Source organism: Micromys minutus (assembly GCF_963924665.1).
Source record: "Micromys minutus genome assembly, chromosome: 10".
Lineage (NCBI taxonomy): Eukaryota > Metazoa > Chordata > Mammalia > Rodentia > Muridae > Micromys > Micromys minutus.
In genome coordinates this window covers 25969545-25996680 of record NC_137979.1, presented here as the reverse complement: position 1 = coordinate 25996680, position 27136 = coordinate 25969545, and the positions used below count along the sequence as shown (strand labels likewise).

Here is a 27136-nt window from a genome sequence, read left to right as displayed (position 1 = left end):
CAGTTACTAGTTGCTGAGTTTTTTCTTTTTTTTTTTCAGATTAAATGTTTTTAAGATAGCTACACTCTTGTAAACAATCCTAAAGAAACTCAATGCAGGCTCAGTAGTTAAGAGCACTTGCTGCTCTTCCAGAGGTCCTGAGTTCAATTCCCAGCAACCACATCTATAATATGGCTCACAAGCATCTATAATAGAATCTGATGCCCTCTTCTGGTATGTCTGAAAACAGCTATAGCATACTTATATAAATATAATAAATACATCTTTTTTTTAAAAAAAAAAAAAAAAGAAACTCAATGCATCATAAAAACAAAAAAATTATGGAAACAGAAGGAGGACTAATTGAAAAGAGGAAACAAAAGACAAAAGAAGGGTTAGGCACAGAGGCTCACACCCACAATCCTAAGCATCACAGAAGCACAACTACCTCCAATCAAGGTCACCCTAGACCATATAGTGAGTTTCAGGCCAGCTGGGATCAGAGTGAGAACCTGTCTCAAAAAACAAAACAAGAGAAGAACCCACACCAAAAAGGAGCTCAGTGGTAAGTGTCCTTACCAAGCAAAGCAAAGTAAATGACCAGAAAACAAAAAATAATGAGAGCAAGTTGTTCTTTCCCTAAAAGATGATTCTATAGGTTAGAGAAGAGCTTCAGTAAACATTAATATTTAATCAATTATTCTAATCCATAAGCAAAATATTCTTTTTAAAAACTCTATTATGAATAAAAGAATGTAAATAAAATTCAAATATTGTTGCTTAGGCAATGATTTTAGAAGCTGTTAAGCACCTGTCATGGAGGCTGGATACAGCTTAGTTGGTAGGCTCTTATTTATCATGCTTAAAGCCCTGGGTTTGATCTGTAGCACCAGATAAAAACGGGCATGGCAGCACAGGCCTATAATCCCAGCACTGAGGAAATAGAGGCAGAAGACTAGATTAATGTCACCCTCAGCTATATGGCAAGTTCATGGTCAGCCTGGGTTATGTGAAACCCTGTTTCGTAACAACAACAAAGCCAACAACAAATACAAGAGCCTGGTACAGTGGCACATGGCTTGCAATCCCAGCACTTGAGAAGCTTAGGAAAGGACTGACAGCCTAAACAATATAGCAAAATCCTGTCAAGAAAAGAAAAAGAAGGGCTGGAGAAATGGCTCAGTGGTTAAGAGCATCGACTGCGCTTCCAGAGGTCCTCAGTTCAAATCCCAGCAACCACATGGTGGCTCACAACCATCTGTAATAGGATCTTAGTGCCCTCTTCTGGTGTGTCTGAAGACAGCTACAGTTTATTTATATATAATAAACAAATTTTAAAAAAAAAGAAAAAGAAGGAAAATTAGGCAGAAAGGAGGGGGAGGCAGAAGAGACAGAGTAGGAAGGGAGAAATAGACTGACTTCTCTTTGTTGATAATCACATTAGCTGTTTCTTAGACTTGATACCTTAGTACCTACCATCACCCCACCCACATCTTTTCCTCTTCTTTCAGCTTCCAGCCTAGAGTCCTCTTAGTTTCCAAGTTCCACTTCTCCTGATTAGAACCACACTCAAAAGAAGTTGGTAAAATCTAGAGAGGTATGATCAAGTACATACTATGTATCTGCTGAGTAGCCACTTTAGACAAAAAGTTAGGAATGTTAAGAGATCTGAGAGAGAACAGCATAGTGGTTCAGCCTTTAGTCCCAGCATAGGGAAGGCAGACAGTCTTTGAGTTTGAAGCTAACCTGGTCTACAAATTGAGTTCCCAGTCAGCCAGAGCCTACCCCCCCCAAGCCAGAGCTACATAATGACTCTGTCTCAAAAACCATATGTGGGGAAAGAAGATCTGAATTCTGAGAGCTGAGTGAGACCCTTAAGGGAGGGAGGTAAAGGGTCCTTACCTTCTTTCTAGAGCAGCCTAGGAAAAGAAAAAGAAACAAGATGCAGAGTAACAAACTGTTGTTTGCTAGAGAGTATTACTCCTTTAGAAAAATTAAATGCAGAAAAGTGAAGGTATGAACTAAGCCAACTACAGTGTGGGGTCCATGACAACTCACTGCAAAGTAACAGAAGCAGGGCCTGAAGAGAGAGCTTAGTGGATAAAACACTTACCACCAACCCTAATGACCCAAGCTTGAACCTTTGAACCCACATGGTGGTAGGAGAGAAACTATTAGTCCAAGTTGTCCTGTGATTCTCATATTCAAACAGGGCTGGCATACATGCACATATGCAAACACAAAATAGATAAATACATATACATTTTAAAAAGAGACAAAAACAAGAAGAGTTTGAGAATGAAAGACTAAAAGGACTGGGTTTTGATCTATAAGAATAGGGAAAAAAAATCAATCTTGGAGTTGATGCTATCAAAATTGAATTTATAGTGCTAGAGTACTGACTATTCTTGTAGAAGATCCAAGTTTCAATTCCCAGCACCCACATGGCAGCTTACAACAGTTTGTAGCTCTAGTCCCAGAATATTTAATACCTTCTTCTGGTCTCTGAGTACACTGTACACACATAGTGCACAAACATGCAAAGGCAAAGCACTATATAATAAAAAATAGATAAAAAATAAAAAATAAGTCCCTATTTTAAACTAGACATGATAGCACAAACCTTCCAGCCCATTATTTGAAAAGTTCAAGGTTAGCCTGGGCTACAAAATAAGAATCTGTTTAAAAATAAGTCCAGTGCAGGGTGGTAGTGACAAACTCCTTTAGTCCCAGTGATGAGGAGGCAGAGGCAAGTGTATCTCTATAGGCCATCCAGGTCTACAGAGTGAGTTCCAGGACAGCCAGAACTACACAGTAAAACCCTGTCTCAAAGAAGAAAAAAAGAAAGAAAGAAAGAAAGAAAGAAAGAAAGAAAGAAAGAAAGAAAGAAGGAAGGAAAGAAAGAAAGAAAACCCATAAATGAGCAAATAAATAAATAAATTCACTGCTCATTTTGGTAAGACATACATTAAAATTGGAACAATATAGGGAAGATTAGCGTTGTCCTTATACAAGAATGAATCATTCCATATGTTTAAAAGTAACAGATAAAAATAAATCTGGGCATTGTGGTGCACACCTTTAATCCCAGCACTTGGGAGAAAGAGGCAGGGGGATCTCTGAGTTCAAGGCCAGTTTGGTCTACAAATTGAGTTCCAGGATGCCCAGGGCTACACGAATAAAGCTGGTCTCAAAAAGCCCAAACCAAACAAACAAACAAAACATATAAATTGATAAAGAAGTAAATTAATAAATGAATTCAGAGGCTAGCAAGAGGCTCAGCGTGTAAGGGTGCTTGCTGCAAAAGCTGCCCGTTTATGTATAATCCTTGAGACTTTCATGGTAAGACAGAAGCAGATCTCAAAGTCTTCTGATCACTACATGCATACTTTCACACATTTAATAAGTCAACAAGAGACAAATGTAATAATACAAATTAAATCAGTATCTTGAGAAACTTGTTTGTGGAACATGCCTCTGATCTCAGCACTTAGGAGGCTAAAGCAAAGATAACAAATCTGAAGCTTGGGATATATAGTGAAACAAACTCTAGCTCAAAGATAAGGAACTGCTTAGGAAACAGCTCCCTTATCCATGAGATTTCTTACCGTATACACTGCCAGTAAAGCCAACTGGTTATAGGGGCGCCCATTCTTGGGAGCAATATGCTGGGCCTTCAGATACCAACTAGAATAGAAAAACAGAATGAAGTGCTAACTTCTATCATCTCTTTCCCAGTCAATCCTTATAGCACTTCTACTTAAGTCACAGACTAGAAAGCTAACTAGATGTAGCCTTGCCTGATCAAGCACAATTAAAGGGACCGATTAAAGACAACTGTAAGACACCCCCTTTGAGAGGCAGCTCAATTAGCCAGATAGATACGTTGCTGCAATTCACATAATGCCATACAGGGGAGAAAGATCATGAGTAGAGAGGTAAAAAGTACCTGCGAGCCTTCCCATAGTTTGCTGTATCATTGGCTTGCTCCCGATACCTAGAGATATCTCCTTGGCAAATCATACTTCGTTGAGCACTGATCAAGGCATACTTCACCTACAGAAGAGTCAGCTGGTTAGTATAGTACACAAAAAACACAATTCAACACCAGAAAAAAATGAGTGAGTTATAATAGCAGAATGACAAGGTAAAACACAAACCTCAAAAGTCAAGTTTTCAGCCTAACCTTGAACACTAAAATACAGCCAACAACATGATACAAAAAAATAAACACAGCTCTCAAAAGAGTAGTAATTCCTACTCTGAGTCCCACTCAATGAAAAAAAATTTTCTAAAACTGTAAGACAAGCAATCTCTGAAATCTCAAGGAAGCCTTTGGAATGCCTGGAACTGGGTTTCCTTGTCTGTATTTTAAAAAAACATATTCAGGGACTGGAGAAACATCTCAGTTGCTAAGAGCACTTCTTGCTTTTGCAGAAGACCAGGATTCAGTTCCCAGAATCCACATAGTAGCTTATGGCCATCTGGAACTCCAGTTCTAGGCACTCACCCTGTTTTGACTTCAGTGGAAATTAGGCACACACAAGGTGTACAGACATACATGTAGCCAAAACACTCATTCACATAAAATAAAACTAAACCAAATTTTTAGAACATTTATTCTAGGGGCTGGAGATATGGACCATAGGTAAAATACTTGCTGCACAAGCATGAGGACCTGAGTCTGGATTCCCAGCACCCACATACAAGCTGAGCCTGACCCATGTGCCTATTGCAGTAGGTGAGGAGAAAGAGACCCAAAGGTTTGCTGGAATTTGCCAGCCTAGCCAAAGTGGTGAGCTCCATATTCAGTGATATACCATACATTAAAAAAATAAGGTCTGCAGAGATGGCTCAGCTGTTAAAGGCTAGGCTCACAATCAAAAGATTAATAATAAAATCCAAACAAAAGATCACCCCATAAGGCATGGAGGCACACACCTATAATCTTAACTCTGAAGCCTAAGACAGGCAGATCTTGATTTCAATACCAGCTAGAACTACACAATGAATTCCAGGGTATCTGATCTATACATTGAGATTCTGTCTCAAAACAACTAAAACCAAAAAATTGGGGGCTAGAGAGATGGCTCAGTGGTTAAGAGCACTGAATGCTCTTCCAGTGGTCCTGAGTTCAATTTCCCTGAAACCACACTGTGACTCACGACCATCTGTAATGGGATCCAATGCCCTCTTCTGGTGTGTCTGAAGACAGCTACAGTGTACTCACAAACATAAAATAAATCTTGTCTTAAAAATGTTTTATTTTGTGTGTTTTGTCCCTATGTACTTATGTGCATCACTTGCAAGCAGAGTACCTGCTACCTGCAGAACTCAGAAGGCAGCACTGGATCCCCGGGAACTGGAGTTATAGGTGGTTGTGAGTAGTCATGTGGATGCTAGGAACCAAACCCAGGTCTTCTAAGAGCAACAAGTACTCCTAATAACTGAGTCATCTCTCCAGACTTCTGATCTCACTCTGTAGTTTAGACTACCCTAGAACTCACTATGTACTCAAGACTGGTTTCAAACTCATGGCAATCTTCCTGCTTCATTTTCTTAAGTGCCTAGATTACAAGTGTGAAATATATCATAGTGTATGACATTAAAATTTTTTTTTGAAACAGAATTTTATATAGCCCAGACATGGAACTATGTAGCTCCTGATCTAGGCTTACTGACATATACCACAGTGTCCTGCTTGTGATCATTAGTTTCATCTACCTGCTCCTCTACTACAGTATATCATTCACGCAACACCCAGCATGCTGCCTAGGCCATAACTGGTAGTAGATAAATACTTACTAAATAGATGAATAAACTTTTGTTTGAAGACTCCCAAATAGCCCCAGCCATACTCAAACTCACTATGTAGATCAGGCTGGCCTTGATCTCAGAGATCTGTCTCTGCCTTCCAAGTACTGGGATTAAAGGTGTGGATGTGCACCACTGAGTTGAACCTAGATGAACAAATTTAAACAAAAGAAAGAAAACTGGTGGCTTACTGTTTTTCGTAAAGGCTTGCTTCGAATGGCAAGCCCATCCATGTAGTCCTCCAGTTTGAACTTGTAAGTAACCTGTAGTTTCTGAAGCAAACTATCAAAGAAGTCACTGCCCTATTTAAAAAAAAAAAAAAAAAAAAAAAAAAAATCAATCAGTTTTTCTATCTACTTACCAGATCCTGGGGCAAACAACCCTTTCACAATCTATCAATGTCCAGACATCCTATATAAAAGGTACTTACAGTAATAGGTTAGAGGCCTCAGCAACAGTTTATAGTAAGCCTCCCATGTCTTAAAAAAATAGATTCAATTACCACTCCCCATCTCTTTCAGCTCTCCTTCCTTCCACCACCCCTACCACCCTGCCCCTCTCACTCAAAAAGCTTTCAAGCTCAAAAAGAACTCTGCAACTGAAGATGTAGCTCAGTAGTTGAGCACTGAAAAAAAAAGTAGCTCCAACTGCCTGTAATAGTCCAAAGGAAGTGATACAGGTACACTAGGTCTAAATCCAAGAAAAAAAGGTAAGGGTTTTGATAATATTCTATTCTAAAACATCTCCAGTAGAAAAGACAAACTAAAAGATGCTGCAGACTTTCTCTTGAGGAAATAATAATAACAGTAATAATAATGATGATAATAGTTTACCTCATCTAAGAGCTCCAAGAGTCTGTTCCGAATCTGTTCTGGGTTCTCAGTATTTGGATCCTTGAGAAGCTGCCTGAATTTCTCAATCACCTGATAGAAAGCATTCTTCCACAGGATCTGATCTACATTCTGATTGTCAGAGAATTCAATATCTAACAGAATACAGCGCTCGTACAGCTGCAGTAGTTCAGTTCTGGAATAAAATTCATGTAAAGTCTAGCTTCAATACATCACAGGGAAGGTTATACCCAAGATATGAACCTCCTGCAAACTAGCCACCTCCTTCCTGACAAGATATCTAAAATGTGACCAGGCATCCTACTCACACTGAGTTCTATTCTATATATCAGAATGTCTTCTAAACACTACATCTGTACACCTACATTGAAGAGCTGAAATAAGCTCTTTGGTGCAAGCTGAAAATGGCATTCTGGAAATTGTATGTTCTCTTAAAGACATTTTTTTCCTTAAAGTAAAAAGTATACTCAGCTTTAAGACTAGAATTAAAACTTATTTTCCCAACTGCCTGTTGCTTATAAAAATCAATGTAAAAGGATTCAAGTGTGGCTCAGTGATAAGGCACTTAATAATACAAGATGTCCAAGACTCCAGGCTTGATGTCCATGCCCAAGTGGGGCTGTTGTAGGCCGAGATTCATGTGAAAGGTAATAGTCAGTGGCTGACCTAAAAATCCTCTACCTTCCTCAGCCACAGGAGCCCCTACAGCTGTCCATTTCCCTCTAGGGAAGGCAGTAGGAAAGAACAATCAATACCTGAGCTGAGCCATCTTCTCCATGCCCTCAGTGCTGATGCGGTCCCTGGAAAGCAGGTTGCTGAGCTGCAGTTCCTGGTTGTCAGCCACTCGGAGAAGCCTATGGAGCTCCTGTTGCTGCATGTTTCGCACATGTTGTTCTATTTCCTCTGGACTCATGGTACTAGCAGGGAGAGGGCTACATACATACTGTCCTGAGGGGGCAGGATAGCCTGGGTAGTAAGGCCCTGGATACATACCATTTGTAGGGCCCACTGGGTATTGCAGAGGGCTATACCCTGTATAGGGATACTGAGAGGCAGGGCCAGGTGTCCGAGGGTAATAATAGGGGTTGTCAGAGTTTTGAAATTTATAGTAAGATGCTTGGGCCTGACGAGAATCACCCCAAGATGTGGGGCTAATTTCATCATCAGTGTCCAAGAAATGTAGCTGAGGTGTCTGGCTTTTCAGAGCAGGCTTCTGATCAGGGTTGTTTGGGTCCCATAGTCGGCGGGTTGTGCCTCCACGGCCCCAACTCCGAGATCCCTTACTACCAGATCCAAATAAAAGTCGAGGTCCCAAAGGTGCAGACTCTGGAGAACCTGATGAGCTGACAGATAGGGCAGTGTGGGCAGGCAGAATCAGAATACCACGACCACGATCACGAAGTTCTTGTTTCGGGTTTCTGAACTCCTGCTTCTCAGAGCCCTTGCCCCCACTGCTTGGGCCTTTGTCAGACTTCATTCTGTCCACATTTTCCTTGACTGATCTCACCACAGGGGAGTCTTTACTCATGGTTTCTGCATCAAAAGTGACACGAAGGGCACCTCGGTTTTCTTTACCATTGCTTTTCTGTTCACCCTCACCACGGCCAGACCAATTTCTTTCTAAATGCTTCTTCCTTTCTGAGCTCCTCCTGGACCCTAATCCATCAGGTTCATCAACTCTGTCCTCATCTAAGGAATCAGTTGAGGACATAGATACCTGCTTCTTCAGTCGTGGCCTCTCCTTGGTCCGGTCCTGGCGCCGCCTGCGACATCCATTATCGGTCAGGCCAGCTCCCTCCGCACTGTTGTTGCTACCAGCTGAGCTGGTACTGCAAGTGCGGTAGCGGTTCCTTCGCTTGTCTGATCTAGAGTACCTCTTTACAGAGCCAGGCTTTCCTTGGACAGAGTCATCAGTCACCTTCTTTGATCCCTCCCCCTTTTCAATCTTTTTCCCCTTTTCTCCCTTGGCAGTTCTCACACGGTCATTACTTTGGCTCTTTTCTATCTCAGTTTTATCCGGTTTGTTTGTAACTTCTTCTTTTATAGCTTCTTCCTTACACTGATCCTCTTCCATCCTCAACTGTTCCACTTGGCTGAGGATCTCTTCTTCATCTGCCCTGCCTGCTGACTCTTTGGTAACAGTCTGCAATCGCCTTCCAGGCTGGTAGATCTGCAGGTCTGGTTTCTTAATTCTCTTGATGATTTTTAGACTTTTGTCCTCTAGTCCAACAGTCTTTGAGAAAGTCTCCTGTGCCTGACTATTTTCTGCATCTATAGGGCCATTTTGCTGTTGGCTGTCTAATTCCTTGCACACTTTAATAAGTTGTGTATCATTCCCAACAGCAGAAGAATCTCTGTCATTCACAATCTCATCCTTAAATTCCTCATTCCCAGAAGCCTCCTTAGTTTTAGGTCTGTTCCTTAGTCGAGAAAGTCCAGGCTTATAGATTTCCAAATCTGGGCGCCTATTATCTTTGCGCTGTCTGGGTTCCTTTAGTTCCTTCATGTTTTCTATTATGTTGATAAGAGGAAGCAAAACAAGAATAATGGAGAAGAGAGAGAGGGAAAATTGTCATTCTAGTTATATAACAATAACAACAAAAATGAGCAAGAATTACAAATCCAAATGGTAATATTGGTGGTCAGGAAAGAATGCTTCTACAAAGGTAGAAATCTGGAGTTATATGTGTTTAGTAAGCAGTGAGGCTAAGAATTTAACTGTGTTAGAGTTATGTCTATGTGAGTTATAGAAATAGGGGGGAGTTGTATTCTCTTGATGTACCAAAGTCATATTGCTATTCAGATCTCAAAGACCTCAAACTACTTCATTATTTCAGAATCAAAGATCTCTAACATGTTCAGCCATTAAATTATTCTGTCTACACAACCTGTAAGTCAACCCCTTCTTTCTCCTCTCTTCTATTTTATGTTTATGAGTACACTGAAGCTGTGTCAGACACACCCGAAGAGGGCATCAGATCTCATTACAGATGGTTGTGAGCCACCATGTGGTTGCTGGGAACTGAACTCAGGACCTCTGAAAGAGCAGTCAGTGCTCTTAACCACTGAGCCCCCTTTCTTTATTTCTTTCTTTCTTCCTTTCTTTCTTTCCACTGAGCCCCCTTTCTTTCTTTCTTGAATCAGGGTCTCACCATATATACTCCAAAAAGACCTCAAACTCATAGTCCTCCTATCTCAGCCATCCAAGGTCTGGATTGCAGGAGTTTATATCACACCTAGTTAGCATTTCCTCCAGTCTGTAATATTTTTCCAGGTGGCTAAATTCTTTTACCATATTAGGATGAAGAACAAAATATAGCCCAGTGGCACAGTATTTACCTCACATATAGAAGACCACTAGGAACAACTCCCGGCATTGCATAAATATGTTTACATTGTATCATATATTACATCCTTATTTACTTATATTACATATGTAAATGTACTTACACATACATACACATATTAGAATGGTATGCATGGCAAGCCTCATTTCTAGATATCTCTGGGGAAATATCTGCAACTTCAGTGTGTGAACTTGATCAAAACAAATCTACAACTTTAGGATACCAACACCCCAATCACATACCAACTAAGGAAGCAAACAGTAAGTAATTCCTTTTACACTCTTCAACTCTATTCATCCTCACCAACTCTTTAACAACCAACAGAATCATTCCAAAAAAATACTGCCTAGACTATGTCATTAGAATACTGAGACTAACTGCTACTATGATAGAATATAAGAAAAAAAAAAAAGTTCCACTAGAGGATCTTTTCCTAGGCACCAATGGACGGATTGTGACATGCTCTCAAAGGACCAAAAGGACTCAAGAATATTAGAGTCTAGTCAAACCCATGCCTACAAATCCTAGCACTTGGGAAGTGACAGCAAGAGCAAAATCAAGAAGAGTTCAAGGCAGGCCAGAGTTTGAGATTTACTTGAACTATATGAAATCCTGTCTCAAAAACAAAGAAAAAAAAAAAGGAACAAGAGTTGAAGACCTTATAACCCCACTCTCCAGGGTCCACTGAGTAGTAAACAGCTTATTTTTTTCCCTAAGTATCTGTTGCTTACAGTGGAGAGACTACTAAAAATACCTATTAAACAGTGAGTAAGTGACAGGAACTTATGAGAATATTATCCAGTACTCAAGTTCTATAAAATCATAGTACAGAATTATAATGTAAATACAAATGCAAACAAGCTGATAGCCAAGTATTTATGTGCCTGAATCTATACTCACTTTGGGGGTGGGGGACAGTGAAACTAAACTTCTAGATTTCTGATTTGAAAGTTGGGTATGGTGGTGCATGCACACAATTCCAGCACTCAGAAGGCTGAGACAGGAAAAGTATCTAAACTCAAGGCCATGATGGGTTACATAGTAAATTCAAGGCCAGTCTTGGCTACAAGGTGAGACTATCTCAAAAGAAAAACAAACACAAAATCACAAAATAAAAGATACTGCTGCCTTGGCAAAAGTTTAGCTTCTCCAAATGCGAACCAAGAAAAGCCGTTTAACCTCAGCACCCAGAGTAAACTTTTAAACTTAGTTTTGGGGCGGAGCCAGAAGAGGTGGTGACTACTATTTTCCAGAGCAGAGAGAGAAAACAGCCAGGTTAATCCAATTCAGTTGGCCAATGAAAACCAACCTCACAAATTCTAGCCACAAACCTAGAGAAGGTATCTACTATAACTGTTATCCTAAACAACTCTGACTAATGAAGGGAAGACGAGACACTAAAATATCTCTCGTACTTTTCTAATGTGAATGGAGACTGGCAAATTAAGCATTCTCTCTGATCACAACTGTTCCCATACATGCCAAGACCAAAACAAAACAGAGTCAGCTCTCTTGAGGTTCTGGATCCCTCCAGTGGCGTAGCATTGGAAGCCAGCCTTGAGGGGGTTCAGGGTAGGGAGAGTTGAGCAAGGGAAGTCCTAGCCTGTTAAGCCTTTCTTTTCAATTTCCCCAGCTCCTCCACTCCGCCGCGGAACAGAGGACTACGGAAAGGTACACAGACGGTTCTTTTGGAAACAATACGTCTCGGGGCCTCTACCGGACCCTAGCATCCAAGCCAGTTTGTGTCTCCTCAGGACTGGAATTCAGGGACTGGCGTGAGAGGGTTAGGACACGGGAGAGCTACCACGTCGCCGCGCTGAGCAAGAGGGTGGAGGCTGAAACTCGCGCTGGGCTCTGCCCCAAGGGCCCAATTGAGCGGAAAATCAGTCTCGTAGCCTCCCTAGGGCCGTCGCAGGCCCGGGGCGCACTGTTGGGGAAGGGGCGGGGGCTCGGAGCGCCACGGACGGGGCGGGGAGGAGGCAGAGGAGAGGGAGGCGGGGCGGGCAGGCCCGGCCCAGCAGCTGGGCGGCGCAACTCACCTCTGCTCCCGGCCTGCGGAGCCAGAGTGGCCAGGATCCCTCGCAGTTCCGACGCGGAGATCCGTACACGCTCCAACCCCTCCGCCATCTTCGCGGCGGCTGCTACAGCTGCGGCGACTCCGCCACCGCCGCGCGCAGCCAGGAAACCACGACGGACGGGCGGCGCGCGCTCATCCACTCCCACCCTTTTCCCCGCCCCCTCCTGCCTGCCCTCCCCAAACGACGGTGGCCGCACTGGGAGCAAAAGCATTCAGCACGTTCAACTAAGGCCTTGCCAGAGCATGCGATCTGGCCACGGAGACGGCTTGGGCGCATGCGCAGAGGTGTAACGCTGGGAAGGTACGCTGAGGCTTGGAGGTGGAGGCGCAGCGCTCAGGAGGTGAGGTGAGGCGCGGCCAGGTGTGACTCGCCCACGTCAGGTGGGCATTCGGGCCTAGGGGTGCCAATATTGCTACGATGACCACCGAGGACACTGCTTTTGATCTGGGACTCGGGTTGACGGAGACATCCTACAATCCGGCCTCCTCTGATCATTTTAGGCCGAAGTCTCCTTACCGTAGGCCTGGATTGCGGACCTTAAAGATCTTTTAACAGTAGTTATTATTATCCTCATTTCTGATAAACTGAATCTTGGAGAGTGGAAGAAGTAAATTGCTCCGTGTAACGTTTGGTTGTAGCCAGAGTATCAAAGTCTATGACAAAGTTCATCCCTAAGACTTGCTGGCGGGGGTGTTGTGTGAAGGTAAAACAGAAGGAAATTGTTCGACCTGGGAATTTCTGTTAGCACTGAGAATTTTTTTTTAATTACTTTTTTAGAACTCAAGTTAATTCTCCCATCTTTACATTTTTAAATTTTCACTGACTGGTAGAGGTAGCTCATTCCTATATTCACAGTATTTGAAAGGCTGAAGTAGGAGGATTGCAAGTTCAAGGCTAGCTAGCCTGGGCAACACAGCACATTTGAGGCTAATCAAGGCAACATATTAGAAGACCTTGTCCCCAGAAAAGGAAACAAAAAGTTAACTAGACTAGATGATTGGTACTTTTACCTCATTGACCATTAACTCCTTTTAAAAAACGTTGAGATGGAGAAACTTCCTATCCAAAGACTGCCTTTCTCCAGTGTTGCTGCTTCCCTGTCTCACACAGTCCATTGGAACTTTAGACCCTCAAAAAATAGTAACCAGTTATGTCTTGATCATAGTATAAAATATAGGACTCATTCAGTTCCTGTTATGTGACAAATATTTCACCATCAAAAGAGAAAGACAATGACTGGGGAACAGCTCAAATGAATGGGTATTAGAGTGGCCAGAACAAATGACAGCCTTTGTCAAAAGATTTGAGAGAAACAGGAATTAGAAAGACCGCTTTGAGCTCCTGGCATGAAGGCACATGCCGTAACTCCAGCACTTGGGAGGAAGATCAAACTTTAAGGCTGTGCTCCACCATTAAGTCTAAGGCCAAAGCAAAGTACATGAATAGACTCTTGTCTCCAAAACATAAGCCAAACCTGGGCACATGCCTAAGCCCAGTGTCAGTACGAAAATGGGAGGATCTCTTCAAGTTCAAAGCCAACTTGGTCTATATAGTGAGTTCCAGGCCAGCTGGAGTGATGTAGTAAGAACTGTAACAATAAACAATAACAGCAGGATTTCTGTTAAACCCTAACTTGGGTACAGTATTGAACATCTCTGACCCTGTGACTCTGGATGCTAAGGCAAGAAGATACAAGCGTTCCCAGCTAGCCTAGCTACACACTCAAGAGGTTCAGGCAACCCTTGGGAAATGGAAGCAAGAAGTTTAAGGTCATTCTCCACTATGATCCAAGCTAGTCTGGATTACATGAGACCCTATGTCAAAAAAAAAAAAAAAAAAAAAAGCAAGCAAGCAGCACATACACTGGGTTGTTGTGGCAGAGGCCTGTAATCCCAGCACTTGCAAAGGACAAGAGCAAGAACTTTCAAGGTTATCCTTGGTTACATATCCAGTTGGAGGCCAACAGTGGTAGGAAGGGGGCAAGGAATCTACTTTCCAGTTAAAGACATCAATTTGAGGAGTTGTTACATTTTGTTTTCTTTTGTTGAACTAAGATCTGTTGTATTCAGACTGGTTTTGAAGTCATTCTGTAGCCAAGGATAACTTTGAACTTGTAACACTCCTGCTTCCATCTCCTAAATGATAGGATTACAGATGTGGATCCAAACTGATGTGCCCAGGTTGAAGTGTTGCTGGGGAGTGAATCCAGAGATTGAACACGCTGGACAAGCACCCTATTGGTTGAGTTGTATCCCTAGTTCCTACTTTTATTTATTTATTTATTCATTTATTTAAATTTTAAAAGGCTCGTCTCATCTTTAATCATACGTATGAGTGCGTGTATGCATATATACACATGAGTGCAGGTGCCTGTGGAAGCCAAGAGGCATTGAATTCCCCCTGGAGCTAGAGTTCCAGGCAGTTATGAGCCACCTGATGTGGGTTCTGGGAACTGAACTCCTGTCCTCCTCAAGAATATGCTGTACTTGCTCTTAACTGATGAACAACCTCTCCAGCCCCATAACTCTCCTCTTTTTTAAAGGAAAAATAATTTTAATCAAGAAAACGTTCCTAGGACAATCATGGCCAACTTAATTCAACACTGTCGGTAATCAAACCAGAGAGCCTCTAAGTATTAAAACAGAACGTGGGGAAATACAATAAATATGTAAGGATGAGAGACTATAGAGCACAGGCCCAAAAGATTAATAATATAAGTTCTAAACTTTGGCAGCTGACTGAAGAGGAGCAACAGGCAAGTTACAGAAGAAAAGCTACTAATTTTTTTTTTTTTTCAGACAGGGTTTCTCTGAGTAGCCTTGGCTGTCCTGGACCTAACTCTGTAGACAGGCTGGCCTCAAACTCAGAGAGATATCCTGCCTCTCCCTCCCGAGTGCTGGGATTAAAGGTATGGCCCACCACTACCCAGCTGGAAAACTACTAAATTGATAAAGGAAATTTTGAATTTTTAGATGTGAAGTATTCATGAAGAACTAAGTAAAACAATGAAAAAGACTTCAACTTGGTGGTAAATGACTGTAATCCCAGAAACCTAGGATACTACATAAGAGAATTCCAATCTCAAAGCCAACAATTTAGGAAGATTAGAAAGACAGTGACTCAAATGCAATTTAAAAAAAAAAAAAAAAAAGAGGAAGACGAAGCTGACCAGGTCCATGCATGCCTTTAGTCCCAGCACTAGTGAGGCAGGCAGATCTCTCTGAGCTTGAAGCCAGCCACCCTGATCTACAGTTTAAGAATCTATCTCATAAATAAGTAAATAAATAAATAAATAAATAAATAAATAAATAAATAAATAAATAAATGAGAAAAGCTATTTACAGAGCATGTTATGGTTTATTGTGTGGCAAAATTTTTATGCTTATGTAAATTTTTAGGTGAGCTCATCAAAAAATAAAAGTGAAATTTAGACCAAATGTTCAAAAGTAGAAAACAGTTGGTCTGTTTCAAAGCCCAACCTGAAAACATATCAAGATCTCATCTCAAAAAGAAGTCAGAGGCTACATAGAAGATTCAGCAGTTAAGAGTACTGAGTACTTTTCCAGAAGATCTGGGTTCAATTCCCAGCATCTACATTTATGGTCACAACTGCCCAAAACTCTGGTTCCAGGGCAGCAGGCAAATACATGGTCCACTAACACTTCATTTATACAGGTAAAATATTCATACACATAAAAAAAATTAAGCAGTCAAGAACACTGACTGCTCTTAAGAGGACCCAAGTTCCATTCCCAGCATCCACATGGCAGCTTGCAACTGTTTGTAACTCCAGTCCCAGGAAATCCACCAGTAAACACTAGCCACACATGTGGTAACACTCATGCATGCAGACAAAACATCCATATACATTAAGTAAGTAAGCACTGGGGATGTACGTCAGATGATAAAATGTTTGCCTAGAAATTTACATAAGCAAAAAATTTTTGCCGCACATAGAACCATAACGTATATATTGCTATGCAAAAGTATACATGATCCCAGACATCACATAGACTAAACTCAGTGGTGCGTGCCCATTAAACAGCATTAGGGAGGTCAAGGCAGGAGATGAGGCTAGATCCTGTTCCGGTACACCTAAGTAATGAATTAAATTGCTAAGGAGATGGTTCAATCAGTAAATTACTTGCTATAAAAGCATAAGGGGCTGAGTTCAATCCCTAGTACCCACTTTAAAAAGTTAGGAATGGTGTCATGGGTTTGTAATGCAAGTTCGGGGAGATATAGACGAATGAATCTCTGAGGATCACTGGCCAGCCAGCTTTAATCAGTAAGCCCCTGTTCCCAATGAAAGACTATTGTAAAAACATAAAATCTATAGCCAAAGTGAATAGGTCCTAAGGGATAACACTTTCAACCAGGGCTCACTCACACTCATGTGCACACACATAAACCTGTGGACACCCATGAACAAAAATAATATTTAAAAAAAAAAAACAACAATAATTGGGCTTGAGGCATGGCTCAGAGGTAAAGAGCACTTCTGCTTTCCACTAGACGTCAGGTCAGTTCCCAGAGTGCACGTAAGGCACTCACGCTGCTTGTAACTCAAGTTTCTAGGGAAGTGGGGTTACAAGCAGTGTAGCCACCTTCTTCTGGCCTTGCAGGCACCTACATGCACATGAACAGAGATAAGGGAAAGGAGCTGGGCATGGTCGTGTACATTTGGGAGGCAGGTGAATCTCTGAGTTTAGTCTATATAATGAGTTCCAAGGTATCCAGGGCTACTGTCTCATTCACAGTATATATTGTGTGTGAACTCACATGTGGAGGTCAGAAAACAATGTGCAGGAGTCGGGTCTCTCCCTCTACCATGTGGGTCCTGGGTTTGCAACTGAGACGTCAGACTTGGCAGAAGGTGACTTTACCAGTTGAGCCGTCACTCCAACTTTGTATTGTTTTTTTTTTCCCTCCTTCGTTTCCTCTTCTGCTGCTTTTTCCCTTCAGAAGCAGAGGGCGGAGGTAATCGTGCTGTTCTGTTCACACTGTCCTTAACAAGGCCATTCTCATTTCAACTCCCAGTCATACTCCATCACTCCTTCTTAGTGGCTTCAATGTGCTGGACATGTGTCCTTAAATAGACCTGTATCTTTGCATAATGTAGAATGTTTTATGTATGCATTGTAAATGTACATAATGGATACTGTGTTATAGATCTCATTCTGTTTCTTTTTCATGTTTTCGTAAATACTTCTACTATGTAATATTTCCTAAATGAACTTACACCCTTTGCCACATTGGTCCTGGGCCAAGATGGGCCAAAGTCCTTACCCAGAATTTTTTGACTTGAAATTGAGAGAAAAATCCCTCTTCAGTATGGAAGCCATAAAATGTAAAACACAGGAGCTGTCAGCAGCCATGTGTCCTGCCGTTCGGAGCCAGCTGGTCTGCTGTGAGAAGGAAGCCAACGTGCCAGAGGCAGCAGAGGTGAGAAACTGAGTGAGAATCATGGAAGCTACCAAGCCTGTGGTGCAGTTGTTGCTGAAGCTCCATGTCCCTCCGTGGTTTGGTCAACCCTTCCTTGGATTCCACGAGCCGGTGAACCCGGACACTCTCATCCTTTGCCTAAGTTACTTCAAATGAGGTCCTACCACTTACAAACTCAGGGTTCTCTAAAGGGGCAGAACTGATAGATAGATAGGGATATACATACAGATATATATAAAGGTTATTATTAGAATGCCTTACAGGCTGTGGTGGCTAGTCCCACAATGGTTGTTTCTTGGCAGAAAAGCCAAGAATCTTGTAATATTCAATCTACACTATGGTGGAATCCCAGAGAAGTTTGTCTAATGCCATTGAAGGATTGCCTCAGCAGCAGGATAGATGAACTTACCAGCTAGAGTGAGGGCAAGCAGGCAAAAAGCAGAAGCTTCCTTCTTTCATGTCTTTTTCTGTAGGCTGCCACCAAAGGTGTGACCCAGATTCAGGGTAGGTTGCTTTCCCCTCAAGTGGTCAAATCAAGGAAACCCAAGTTAACAAGGAAGAGCAGTCATTATAGGACATATAGGTCTAATTATAGCTGCTATTATCTCTTTTTCTGCTTGTTTCAGCTGTGGTAAATAAAATACATATAAAATGTATCATTTAATATTTTAAGTGTATGCCTTTTGTTGTTTAATGTATTCTGTTGTATAAACAAACCATTTATTATATGCATTAAACAGCCCTCCACTGCCCTAAGCCCTAGCCCTGTCAACTAGTCTTCCTTCCTTGAATTTGATTACTAGAGGTATCCCATGTGATTGGAATCACAGATAGCTTATTTCTCTTAGTATAATGTCCTCAGTGTTCATGTATGTTACAACATGTTATTTCCTCCTGTTAAATGAATCTTCCATTTTATGTGTATATTATATATATGTATAAACATTTGTCAATGGTCACTGCTTTCTTTTTGTTATAATGAATAATACAGCTATGAACACAGGAATACAGAAATATTTTTGATGAGACACAGCTTGTGGTTCTTTTGATCTGCTCTAGGAATGGAATTGCTGATTCAGGTGATAACCTTGTGGCCGTTGTTTTTTGGAACTAGCATAGTGTTTCCCATAGTGCCTCCCCTGCTTTAGATTCTGACTGATCGTGCATTAGGTTTCCCATTCCTTTCTATCCTTGTCTAATGCTCATAGCTATAAGGTGGTGTCCCACTGTAGTTTAGATGTCATTTTTCTAATGATTGGTGATTCTGGGCATGTTTCATGTGCTCATTAGTCATTTATGTATCTTATCTGGGGAGATTTCACATTTTGGGGGGCTTTTTTAATGTGTTGCTGCAGGGTCTCCTGTAGCATGGACTGACCTGGAACTAGCTGTGTGTAGCCCAAAGATGACCTTGAACTTGTATTCCGGCCTCCACCTGGTACCGACCTGTATCATCCAACTTGTTTTATGCAGAGTTGGGGATCAAACCCAGGACTTCCTCTATCTGAAGGACATCTTTAGTCCCTTAAAAGTTTATGTTTTCATTTAAGTATCATAAGTGATGTTTTTCTATCCCTTTTGTTATTCAAGCCCCCTGTGTCCCTCACGTGTACTGAAAAGTCTCTGAATTGGGCTCCCTGGTTACATTTTTATCTTTCCCTTTTTATTCATTGTATTGTAGTCAGAGTAGTTTTCTTTTTTTTTTTAAAGATTTATTTATTTATATATCGGTACACTGTAGCTGTCCTCAGACACACCAGAAGAGGGCATCCGATCCCATTACAGATGGTTGTGAGCCACCATGTGGTTGCTGGGGTTTGAACTCAGGACCTCTGGAAGAGCAGTCAGTGCTCTTAACCACTGAGCCATCTCTCCAGCCCCCAGAGTAGTTTTCTAAAAATGGTGGTGTGTCCCTGTAATCCCATCCCTTGGGAGAAGAAGGCAAAATGACCATGAGTTCAAAGCCTACATAAGAACCTAAATCCAAAATCACAAAATATTACGTGTGTGTGTGTGTGTGTGTGTGTGTGTGTGTGTGTGTGTGTATTCTAACATGGCACTTACCTGATCAGAGCTTAATAGCATTATATTACTCTTTTTTAAAAAATTAAAAGTTAAACTTAGCAATATGCACAAGTAATCCTGGCACTTAAGAAGTGGAGGCAGGATTATCAGAAGACTAAGGTCATCTTTGTGCTACAGCACACCAAGTTTCATTCCACTGTAGGCTATTCAAAGACTCTGGCTTAAAAAAAAAATTAGGAAAAAACAAAAACGAGTGCCTTAAATAATACAGCATTGTCCCATAGTAGGGTCTGTCCTTGGATGGATTGGCCTGGTACCTGCATGAGAGGGGAAGGAGTATAAACATCACACTGGCCCACAAATCTTTATTTTTCCTGTCCCCTGAGGATCTCACTGTGTAATTCTGGCTGGCCTGGAGCTTTCTATGTAGAGCCGTCTGGCCTCTCTCTGCTCCCCAGTACTGAGAGTAAATGTGTGTGCAACCACACCAGGCGTAGGTTTCTTATTTAATTTCATTTATATGAGTATTGTCCCTGCATGTATGATTTATACACTACAAGTATGCCTGGTGGCTGGAGAAGTTGGAAGAAGGTCTTGGACCTCCTGGACCTGCAGTTACAGATGGTTGTGAGTCACCATGTGGGTGCTAAAAACCAAACTGAGGGCCTCTACAAAAGCATCTAGTGCTCTTAACTGATAGCTTTTTCCAGGGTGGTTTTGATAGCTTACTTTCCAAATAAGAAGAAAATCCAGGGGAGTTACTGTATGAATGATGTTTGTCTTTGCAGTTTTAAGTTTCCCTAAAGGGGCTGAAATAATGAAAGGCTTCTAAAGTTCTGTGTGGTCAGAGAGGCCCCCACATCTGTGTGAGCTCAGACCTGGGAACATCTAGAGCCTGGAAGTCATGAGGAAGAACTTGCTTCTGCAATTCCCCACCCAAACCTTCCCCTAAAAACATTCTGATTCCTGTGGAAGCTAAAAATAACACAGCCAAAGTGAGATCTGAGAACTGAAGAGCAGTTTGTTTTAAAGATACTTGATAAAAACTACCTTAAACCCTACTAGGTGGTGATGGCCACACCTTTAGTCCTAGCACCTGGGAGGAAGAGGCAGGGGCAGGCAGATCTCTGAGTCCAAGCCCAACCTGGTCTACAGAGTGAGTTCAAGAGTAACCAGAACAACACAGGGGAACCCTATTTCAAAAAAGAAAAAAGGAAAACTACCTTAAGCCATATCTAAAATTTAAAAAAAGAGAGATTAAAGGACATCAGCTATAAAACAGCTAGTCTGGGCTGGAGAGATGGCTCAGTGGTTAAGAGCACTGACTGCTCTTGCAGAGGTCCTGAGTTCAATTCCCAGCAACCACATGGTGGCTCATAACCATCTGTAATGAGATCTGATGCCTTCTGGTGTGTCTGAAGACAGCAACAGTGTACTCACATACATAAAATAAACAAATACATCTTTTAAAAAAGATCTGGTTTAAAAAAAAAAAAAAAAAAAAAAAAAAAAACAGCTAGTCTGGCCACACAGTGGCAGCCCAGGGGTCAGTTTACAGGTCACTCAACCACTGTAACTCAAGTTCCAGAATTTATGTGGTGCACAAAGCTCACATAGGCATGCCCATACACATAAATAAAAATAATATATCTTTTCAAAAAGAAAACAGTTGGGACTGTGGGTGAAGGTCACTGATAGAGCATTTACCCTGAGTTCTTTGATTCCATTTACAAGACAGGAGTAATGGGGACATACTTTAAAAGCTAATAAAATAATTTAGTAAAGTATCTCATTACATGATAAATACACAAAATCTTAGTATATATTTAAGTATTCTTAAAATTTCATGATAGGGCTGGAGAAGTGGCTCAGGAGTTAAGAACACTGGCTGCTCTTCCAGAGGACCCAGGTTTAATTCTCAGCATCCACATGGCACCTCACAATCACCTTAACTCCAGTTCCAGAAGATCTGATTCCTTCTGGCCTCCATGGGTATCAGGCATACGCATGGTACGTATGTACACCAAGGCAAAACATTCATCCACATAAATCTAAAAAAAAAGTTTTTAAAAAAATTATACGGCAGGCTGGAGAGATGGCTCAGTGGGTAAAGATTTGGAGTAGAGCCTGACAACCCAAGTGTGAGCCCCAGGACACACGTGGTAGAAAAGAACCAACTCCTAAAGCTTTTCTCTAATGCAATGGTGGGTATCCACCCCAAGACACAGAAAAAAAAAAAATGTTTTTAATGAAAAGCAGTAGTGTGCCAGGTGGTGGTGGTGTATGTTGGCGGGTGGATCTCTGCATTCAAAGCCAGTCTGGTCTACCAAGCAAGATCCAGGACAGCCAGGACTACCCAAAGAAACCCTGTCCCAAACCAACAAAGCAGTGCAAGGCAGAAGTGAACAAACACCCTTCCAATGTTGTCTGCTGGACTGATAATCAGCTTGGCCATAGGGATCAACCATTACAAGACTGGCATCGCCACATCAACATGACACTTAGGATGTCTTACCAATCGTGATGAATGTGTTTTGGAGACAGAAAATGACTTATTAAAATGGTACTAAGGCTAGACACAGTGGTGTAGGTCTGAAACCTCAGCACTTGGAACTAAAAGGGGTAAGACTGATCCAAGTATGGTACAAGGATTGGGAGGCCAAGGCAAGAGGACTATGCCAAGTTCAAGACTACCTAGTCTACATCATGAGTTCCAAGCCAGCCTCAGCTACAGACTAAGACCCTTTCTCAAAAGTATAAAAATTAACAATGCACCCAGGCTTCATGGCATATATCCTATACTCCTAGCATTTGAAAGATAGAGGCAGAAAGATCAGGAATTCAAATTTATCTTTGGCTACAGAACCATTTAAGGATTCCTGGACCTCTCAAAAGAAAGCAACCTATTAACCAGAAATGTTGGCACATGGCTGCAATTCTGGCAGTCAGGTGGTGGAAGCTGGAGGATTCTGAGTTTGAGGATCACAGCCTGCTTTACATGGCAGAATCCTTAAAAAGTAAAAGTGATAGCTTCAGGCACATACATACATATCCATGCTATGCACACATACAATTACACAAAAATTTAAAAGAATTTTTTAAAAGATTTTATTTATGTATATAGTACACTGTAGCTGTCTTCAGACACACATTTGAAGAGGGCATCAGATCCCATTACAGATGGTTGTGAGCTACCATGTGGTTGCTGGGAATTGAACTCAGGATCTCTGGAAGAGCAGTCAGTACTCTTAACTGCTGAGCCATCTCTCCAGTCCCCCATAAATCTTTAAGAAATAAAACTTAGCCAGCCTTTAATCCCAGCACTCAGGAGGCAGATGAAAAGTAAATCTCTACGTGGGAGAACAGCCTGGTCTACAAATTGAGTGATAGGCTACAACAGAGAGAGACCTTGGTTTCTGTAAAAACCAACCAAGGGGAAAAAAACAACCCACTTTTTTTCCAAAATAACTTTTATTCATTTATTTAGTCAGAGTCTTACTATTTAACCCTAGCTAACTTGAAACTTACTGTGTTGACCAAGCTAGCCTTGGACAGAGATTCACCTGTCTCTGTTTCCAGAATGCTGGGATTAAAAGCTTGTACCATCATTCTTGGATACATTAATTTGAGTGGTTTGTGTGTGTGTGTGTGTGTGTGTGTGTGTGTGTGTGTGTGTGTTAGCCATGTATGCCAAGGCATAAGTATGGAGGTCAGAACTTACGTCATTACAGTCTTACCTGCCTTGAACTGCTGAGCTACCTTGCCAGTCACAATATTTGTTAATTCTCAAAATAAAAATATAAGCCAGATACAATGGCACACAGGAGAAGTCCCAGGAGTCAGAAGGCTGTGACAAAGAATCCAGGTGCCAGCCTAGATGACATAAAGAAACTCAGAGCAAAGACTCTCAGAACAAACCAAACAGTACTCCCAGTGCTTCAGAGGCAGAGGCAGGTGACTTCTGTAAACTCAAGGCCAGCCTGCCTATAGAGGGATGATGGGTGGGTGGGGCTATTGGGAACAGTTCTACAGAGCACTGCAGCCCCGAGCTGTTGTCCTGTGGCAGTGTTTTAGCCCTGTGCTTTGACCCCTTGTTCTGGGTTTCAGAACCATGTGTGCTCAGTACTGCATTTCCTTTGCTGACGTTGAGAAAGCTCGCAGCAACATTCAAGACTCTGTCCACCTCACACCAGTGCTGACAAGCTCCATTTTGAATCAAATAGCAGGACGAAATCTCTTCTTCAAATGTGAACTCTTCCAGAAAACTGGGTCTTTTAAGGTAAAAATCAATTTTATGTTTTCCAAATCTGTTGGTTTTATTCTTCTTTATTGGCAAACAGGTGTCTTTTTTTTTTTGCAGCTGGAAATAAGTTGCACGATTTCTAAGTTGTGGGTACCAGGTTTACAACATTGCTATGCCACTTTCATATACAACCTAAAATCCCTTCTAACTGTGGTCCCATCAATATTGTCTTAAAAAAATTAAAAGTATGAAGCACCACACCTGGCTGTATTGTACAGCAGTGCTTTTTTTTTTTTTTTCTTTTAGTAGAAGGGTCAGAAATAAGGTTGCTTGTGGTCACATAACAAATTCAATGCCTTCCTGAGCCACAAGACACTTTTTTTTTTTTTAATTTACAAAGTAAAGTGGTTATATGCCAATTTACTATTATGAATGATACTTGGGGCTAGAAAGATGGTTCAGTATTTAAGAACACTGGCTGTTCTTCCAGAGGATGCTGGTTCAGTTTCCAAATACCAACATGGCAGCTCACAACTGTAAGCAAAATATCAATGCATGTAAAAATAAAGTCATTACAAAAAAGTTTTGAACTCTTTAAATTTTTTGTACATTGGTGTTTTGCCTGCATGCATGTCTGTGTGAATAAGACTCAGTCTCAAGTCAGAATAGAGTTGGTGACCAGGGAGGTGGCCCAGCATGGAAGGGCACTTGTCCTTCCAGAGGATATGGGTTTCATGTATACTCACAACCATCTGTTCCAGAGAATCCAGCAGACTGGCTCCTACATCATGCATAAGCATACTTACAGACAAAACTTTCACACATAAATCTAAAAGAATAAAATAAAAAGGAGCCAAGTGTGCTGTGTGTGTAATGCCATTTTAACTTTCTTCTGTATAATTGTATTAAGACAAATTCCATTGCATTTCAATTGCCTGTATTGTTGTTCATTATTTCTCCATGCTTCCGTTTATTGCTTGGGAGCAATAGTTGATCCTATAGCCTCAAGTGCACAGCAGGCTGTTTGTGTACAGTCTGCACAATGAAACAAGCTGATGCACGGCTCTGAACATGTCCCCGTTGTTAGAAATGCACCATTTATAATTTACTATCTCTTTCAGATTCGAGGTGCCCTTAATGCCATCAGAGGCTTGATTCCTGATACTTTAGAAGGGAAGCCCAAAGCTGTTGTTACTCACAGCAGCGGAAACCATGGACAGGCTCTCACCTATGCTGCTAAACTGGAAGGTATTTTGTTTCCTCAGGGCAGTATCAACAGCAAAGCAAATAGAAAGACACCCTAATTTCAGTAAGAGGGATGGCAGCTGCGGGAAATAAGTTTCCAAAGGTATCCGTTAGATTGTAAGCAAAATGATGTTTCTGTCTTAGATGGCCCTCATACTAATCATGTTCTTCCCCACCCAGGAATTCCTGCTTACATTGTGGTGCCCCGAACAGCTCCCAACTGCAAGAAACTGGCAATCCAAGCCTACGGAGCATCTGTAGTGTACAGTGAACCGAGTGATGAGGTAAAGAGAGCAGTGTTCAGCGACAATACCTTCACGTGACTATCTGCCTCTTACTCTTCTCTTAGTATGACTTAATGTGACTAAAGCCAGGTGTTATAGGACATGCCTATTCTAGCAATCAGGAGTTTGAGAGAGTGGCAAGTTCCAGAGCAGCCTGGGTTACACAGTAAGAATTTTAGGAGTACAGAATAGCTGTCATCAAATACACCAGAAGCAGCCACCATAGTCCTTGGGGTGATAAGCCCAGTCCATCTTCCTAATTCACTCCATTTTTTTCTTCTATAACAGTTCAGAAAGGTCAAGACTCTAACCTTATACACTTTGCACTTCAAACATTCTTAGCTTGTTCTCATCATGTAGTGATGCCCCTTGGTCATCCAATGAAAGTTTTCTCACAACTACAACACATTTCTATTTATAGCTATTCTCATGGGGAAAAAAGTATTAAGAATTTAGCTTTCACGAAACTAAACTCACTGTAAGTCAAGTAAGCTACATTAATACTACCTTTTAGGCCAGGGAAAAGGCCGCTCAAAGAATTATGCAAGAAACAGAAGGCATCTTGGTCCATCCCAACCAGGAGCCTGCAGTGATCGCTGGACAAGGAACAATTGCCCTGGAAGTGCTGAGCCAGGTAAAATGGCGTACTTCTATTTAGCTGTCAGCAAAGTGGTTTGCTCTAGAGTGTCTGCACATATAAAGCTTTATTAATTGGCCTATTTACATTTTTACTACAGGTTCCCTTGGTAGATGCACTGGTGGTACCAGTAGGGGGAGGAGGAATGGTTGCTGGAATAGCCATTACAATTAAGGTAAGAAAACAGCTTCTAGCAACTTTCTAGACCAGGTACAGGACCCCACTGTCCTTTTGATCTATGCCGCCATACAAGCAGTACATTACAATGGTGGTATCCTCACTCCTTCTCAAGCCCACCTGACTAAGCTACTGTCCTTCCCAGTTCCTAGAACCAGTCATAATCCAGACAAGCCAGTTATCAGATACAACTTTTATTAAAGTGCTTCAAGGTCATGTTTGCATTTGGTCATCAAACATCAAACATAACACAACTTTAACAAACTATGCCTCCTTCAGGTATGCAAAGGCTGTATTGTACAAGTCTCTTCCTTTCCCAGGCCCTGAAACCTAGTGTGAAGGTGTACGCTGCAGAACCCTCAAATGCAGATGACTGCTACCAGTCTAAGCTGAAAGGAGAGCTGACCCCCAATCTTCATACTCCAGAAACCATAGCAGATGGTGTCAAATCCAGCATTGGCTTAAATACCTGGCCTATTATAAGGGACCTTGTGGATGATGTCTTCACTGTCACGGAAGATGAAATCAAGGTAAGACTCAGAGAAAACAGCCACAGACTAACTTCCCAGGCATTAACAGACCATTCACGTAGTCTGTGGGAACACTGACAGTAGCACACAAACGCATCACAGCAAACCCAAACGTCTACTGCATTTTTACAATGTAACCCTAGAGTCTAGTAGGGTTGATTCTAGTAAGCTGATTGCTTAACCTTCGCTCCTTTCTGTGCCAACAGTACGCAACCCAGTTGGTGTGGGAAAGAATGAAACTGCTCATTGAGCCTACTGCTGGTGTTGGATTGGCTGCAGTGCTGTCTCAGCATTTCCAAACAGTCTCTCCAGAAGTGAAGAACATCTGTATTGTACTCAGTGGTGGGAATGTAGATTTAACCTCCCTAAACTGGGTGAAGCAGGCTGAACGGCCAGCTCCTTACCAGACTATTTCTGTTTAAATTCATGGAAGAGATAAGATTGTTTCTAGATGAAAATTTTGTTTTCCATCTTCCTGTTT

At 41.6% G+C, this 27136-nt stretch overlaps 2 protein-coding genes across 3 annotated transcripts in view; one reads left to right on the top strand and one right to left on the bottom strand.

Moving 5' to 3' along the window:
* SMG6 (SMG6 nonsense mediated mRNA decay factor) overlaps positions 1–12148 on the bottom strand; it is a 204626-nt gene extending 192478 nt beyond the window's left edge. The window contains exons 1-6 of the mRNA XM_080924041.1: positions 12031–12148; positions 7400–9155; positions 6627–6819; positions 5985–6095; positions 3929–4035; positions 3588–3666 (exon numbers count right to left, since the gene is read on the bottom strand). Coding sequence (XP_080780167.1) covers positions 3588–3666; positions 3929–4035; positions 5985–6095; positions 6627–6819; positions 7400–9155; positions 12031–12118 — 2334 coding nt within the window. The 5' untranslated portion in view covers positions 12119–12148. The remainder of the gene's footprint in view (positions 1–3587; positions 3667–3928; positions 4036–5984; positions 6096–6626; positions 6820–7399; positions 9156–12030) is intronic.
* Positions 12149–17279: 5131 nt separating this feature from the next.
* Positions 17280–27077, top strand: SRR (serine racemase; the record flags this gene model as incomplete). 2 transcript variants are annotated; one of them, XM_080924361.1, is made up of 7 exons in its annotated part: positions 17280–17514; positions 23647–23818; positions 24904–25030; positions 25208–25311; positions 25826–25945; positions 26049–26123; positions 26446–26969. In XM_080924361.1, the coding sequence occupies 6 exons, from the start codon at positions 23651–23653 to the stop codon at positions 26731–26733; spliced, it is 882 nt and encodes a 293-aa protein (XP_080780487.1). The 2 variants fall into 2 exon arrangements, with proteins under 2 accessions (XP_080780487.1, XP_080780488.1); XM_080924362.1 differs by lacking the exon at positions 17280–17514 and having other exon boundaries at positions 23651–23818; positions 26446–26655; positions 26862–27077.
* Between the last annotated feature and the right edge of the window lie 59 nt (positions 27078–27136).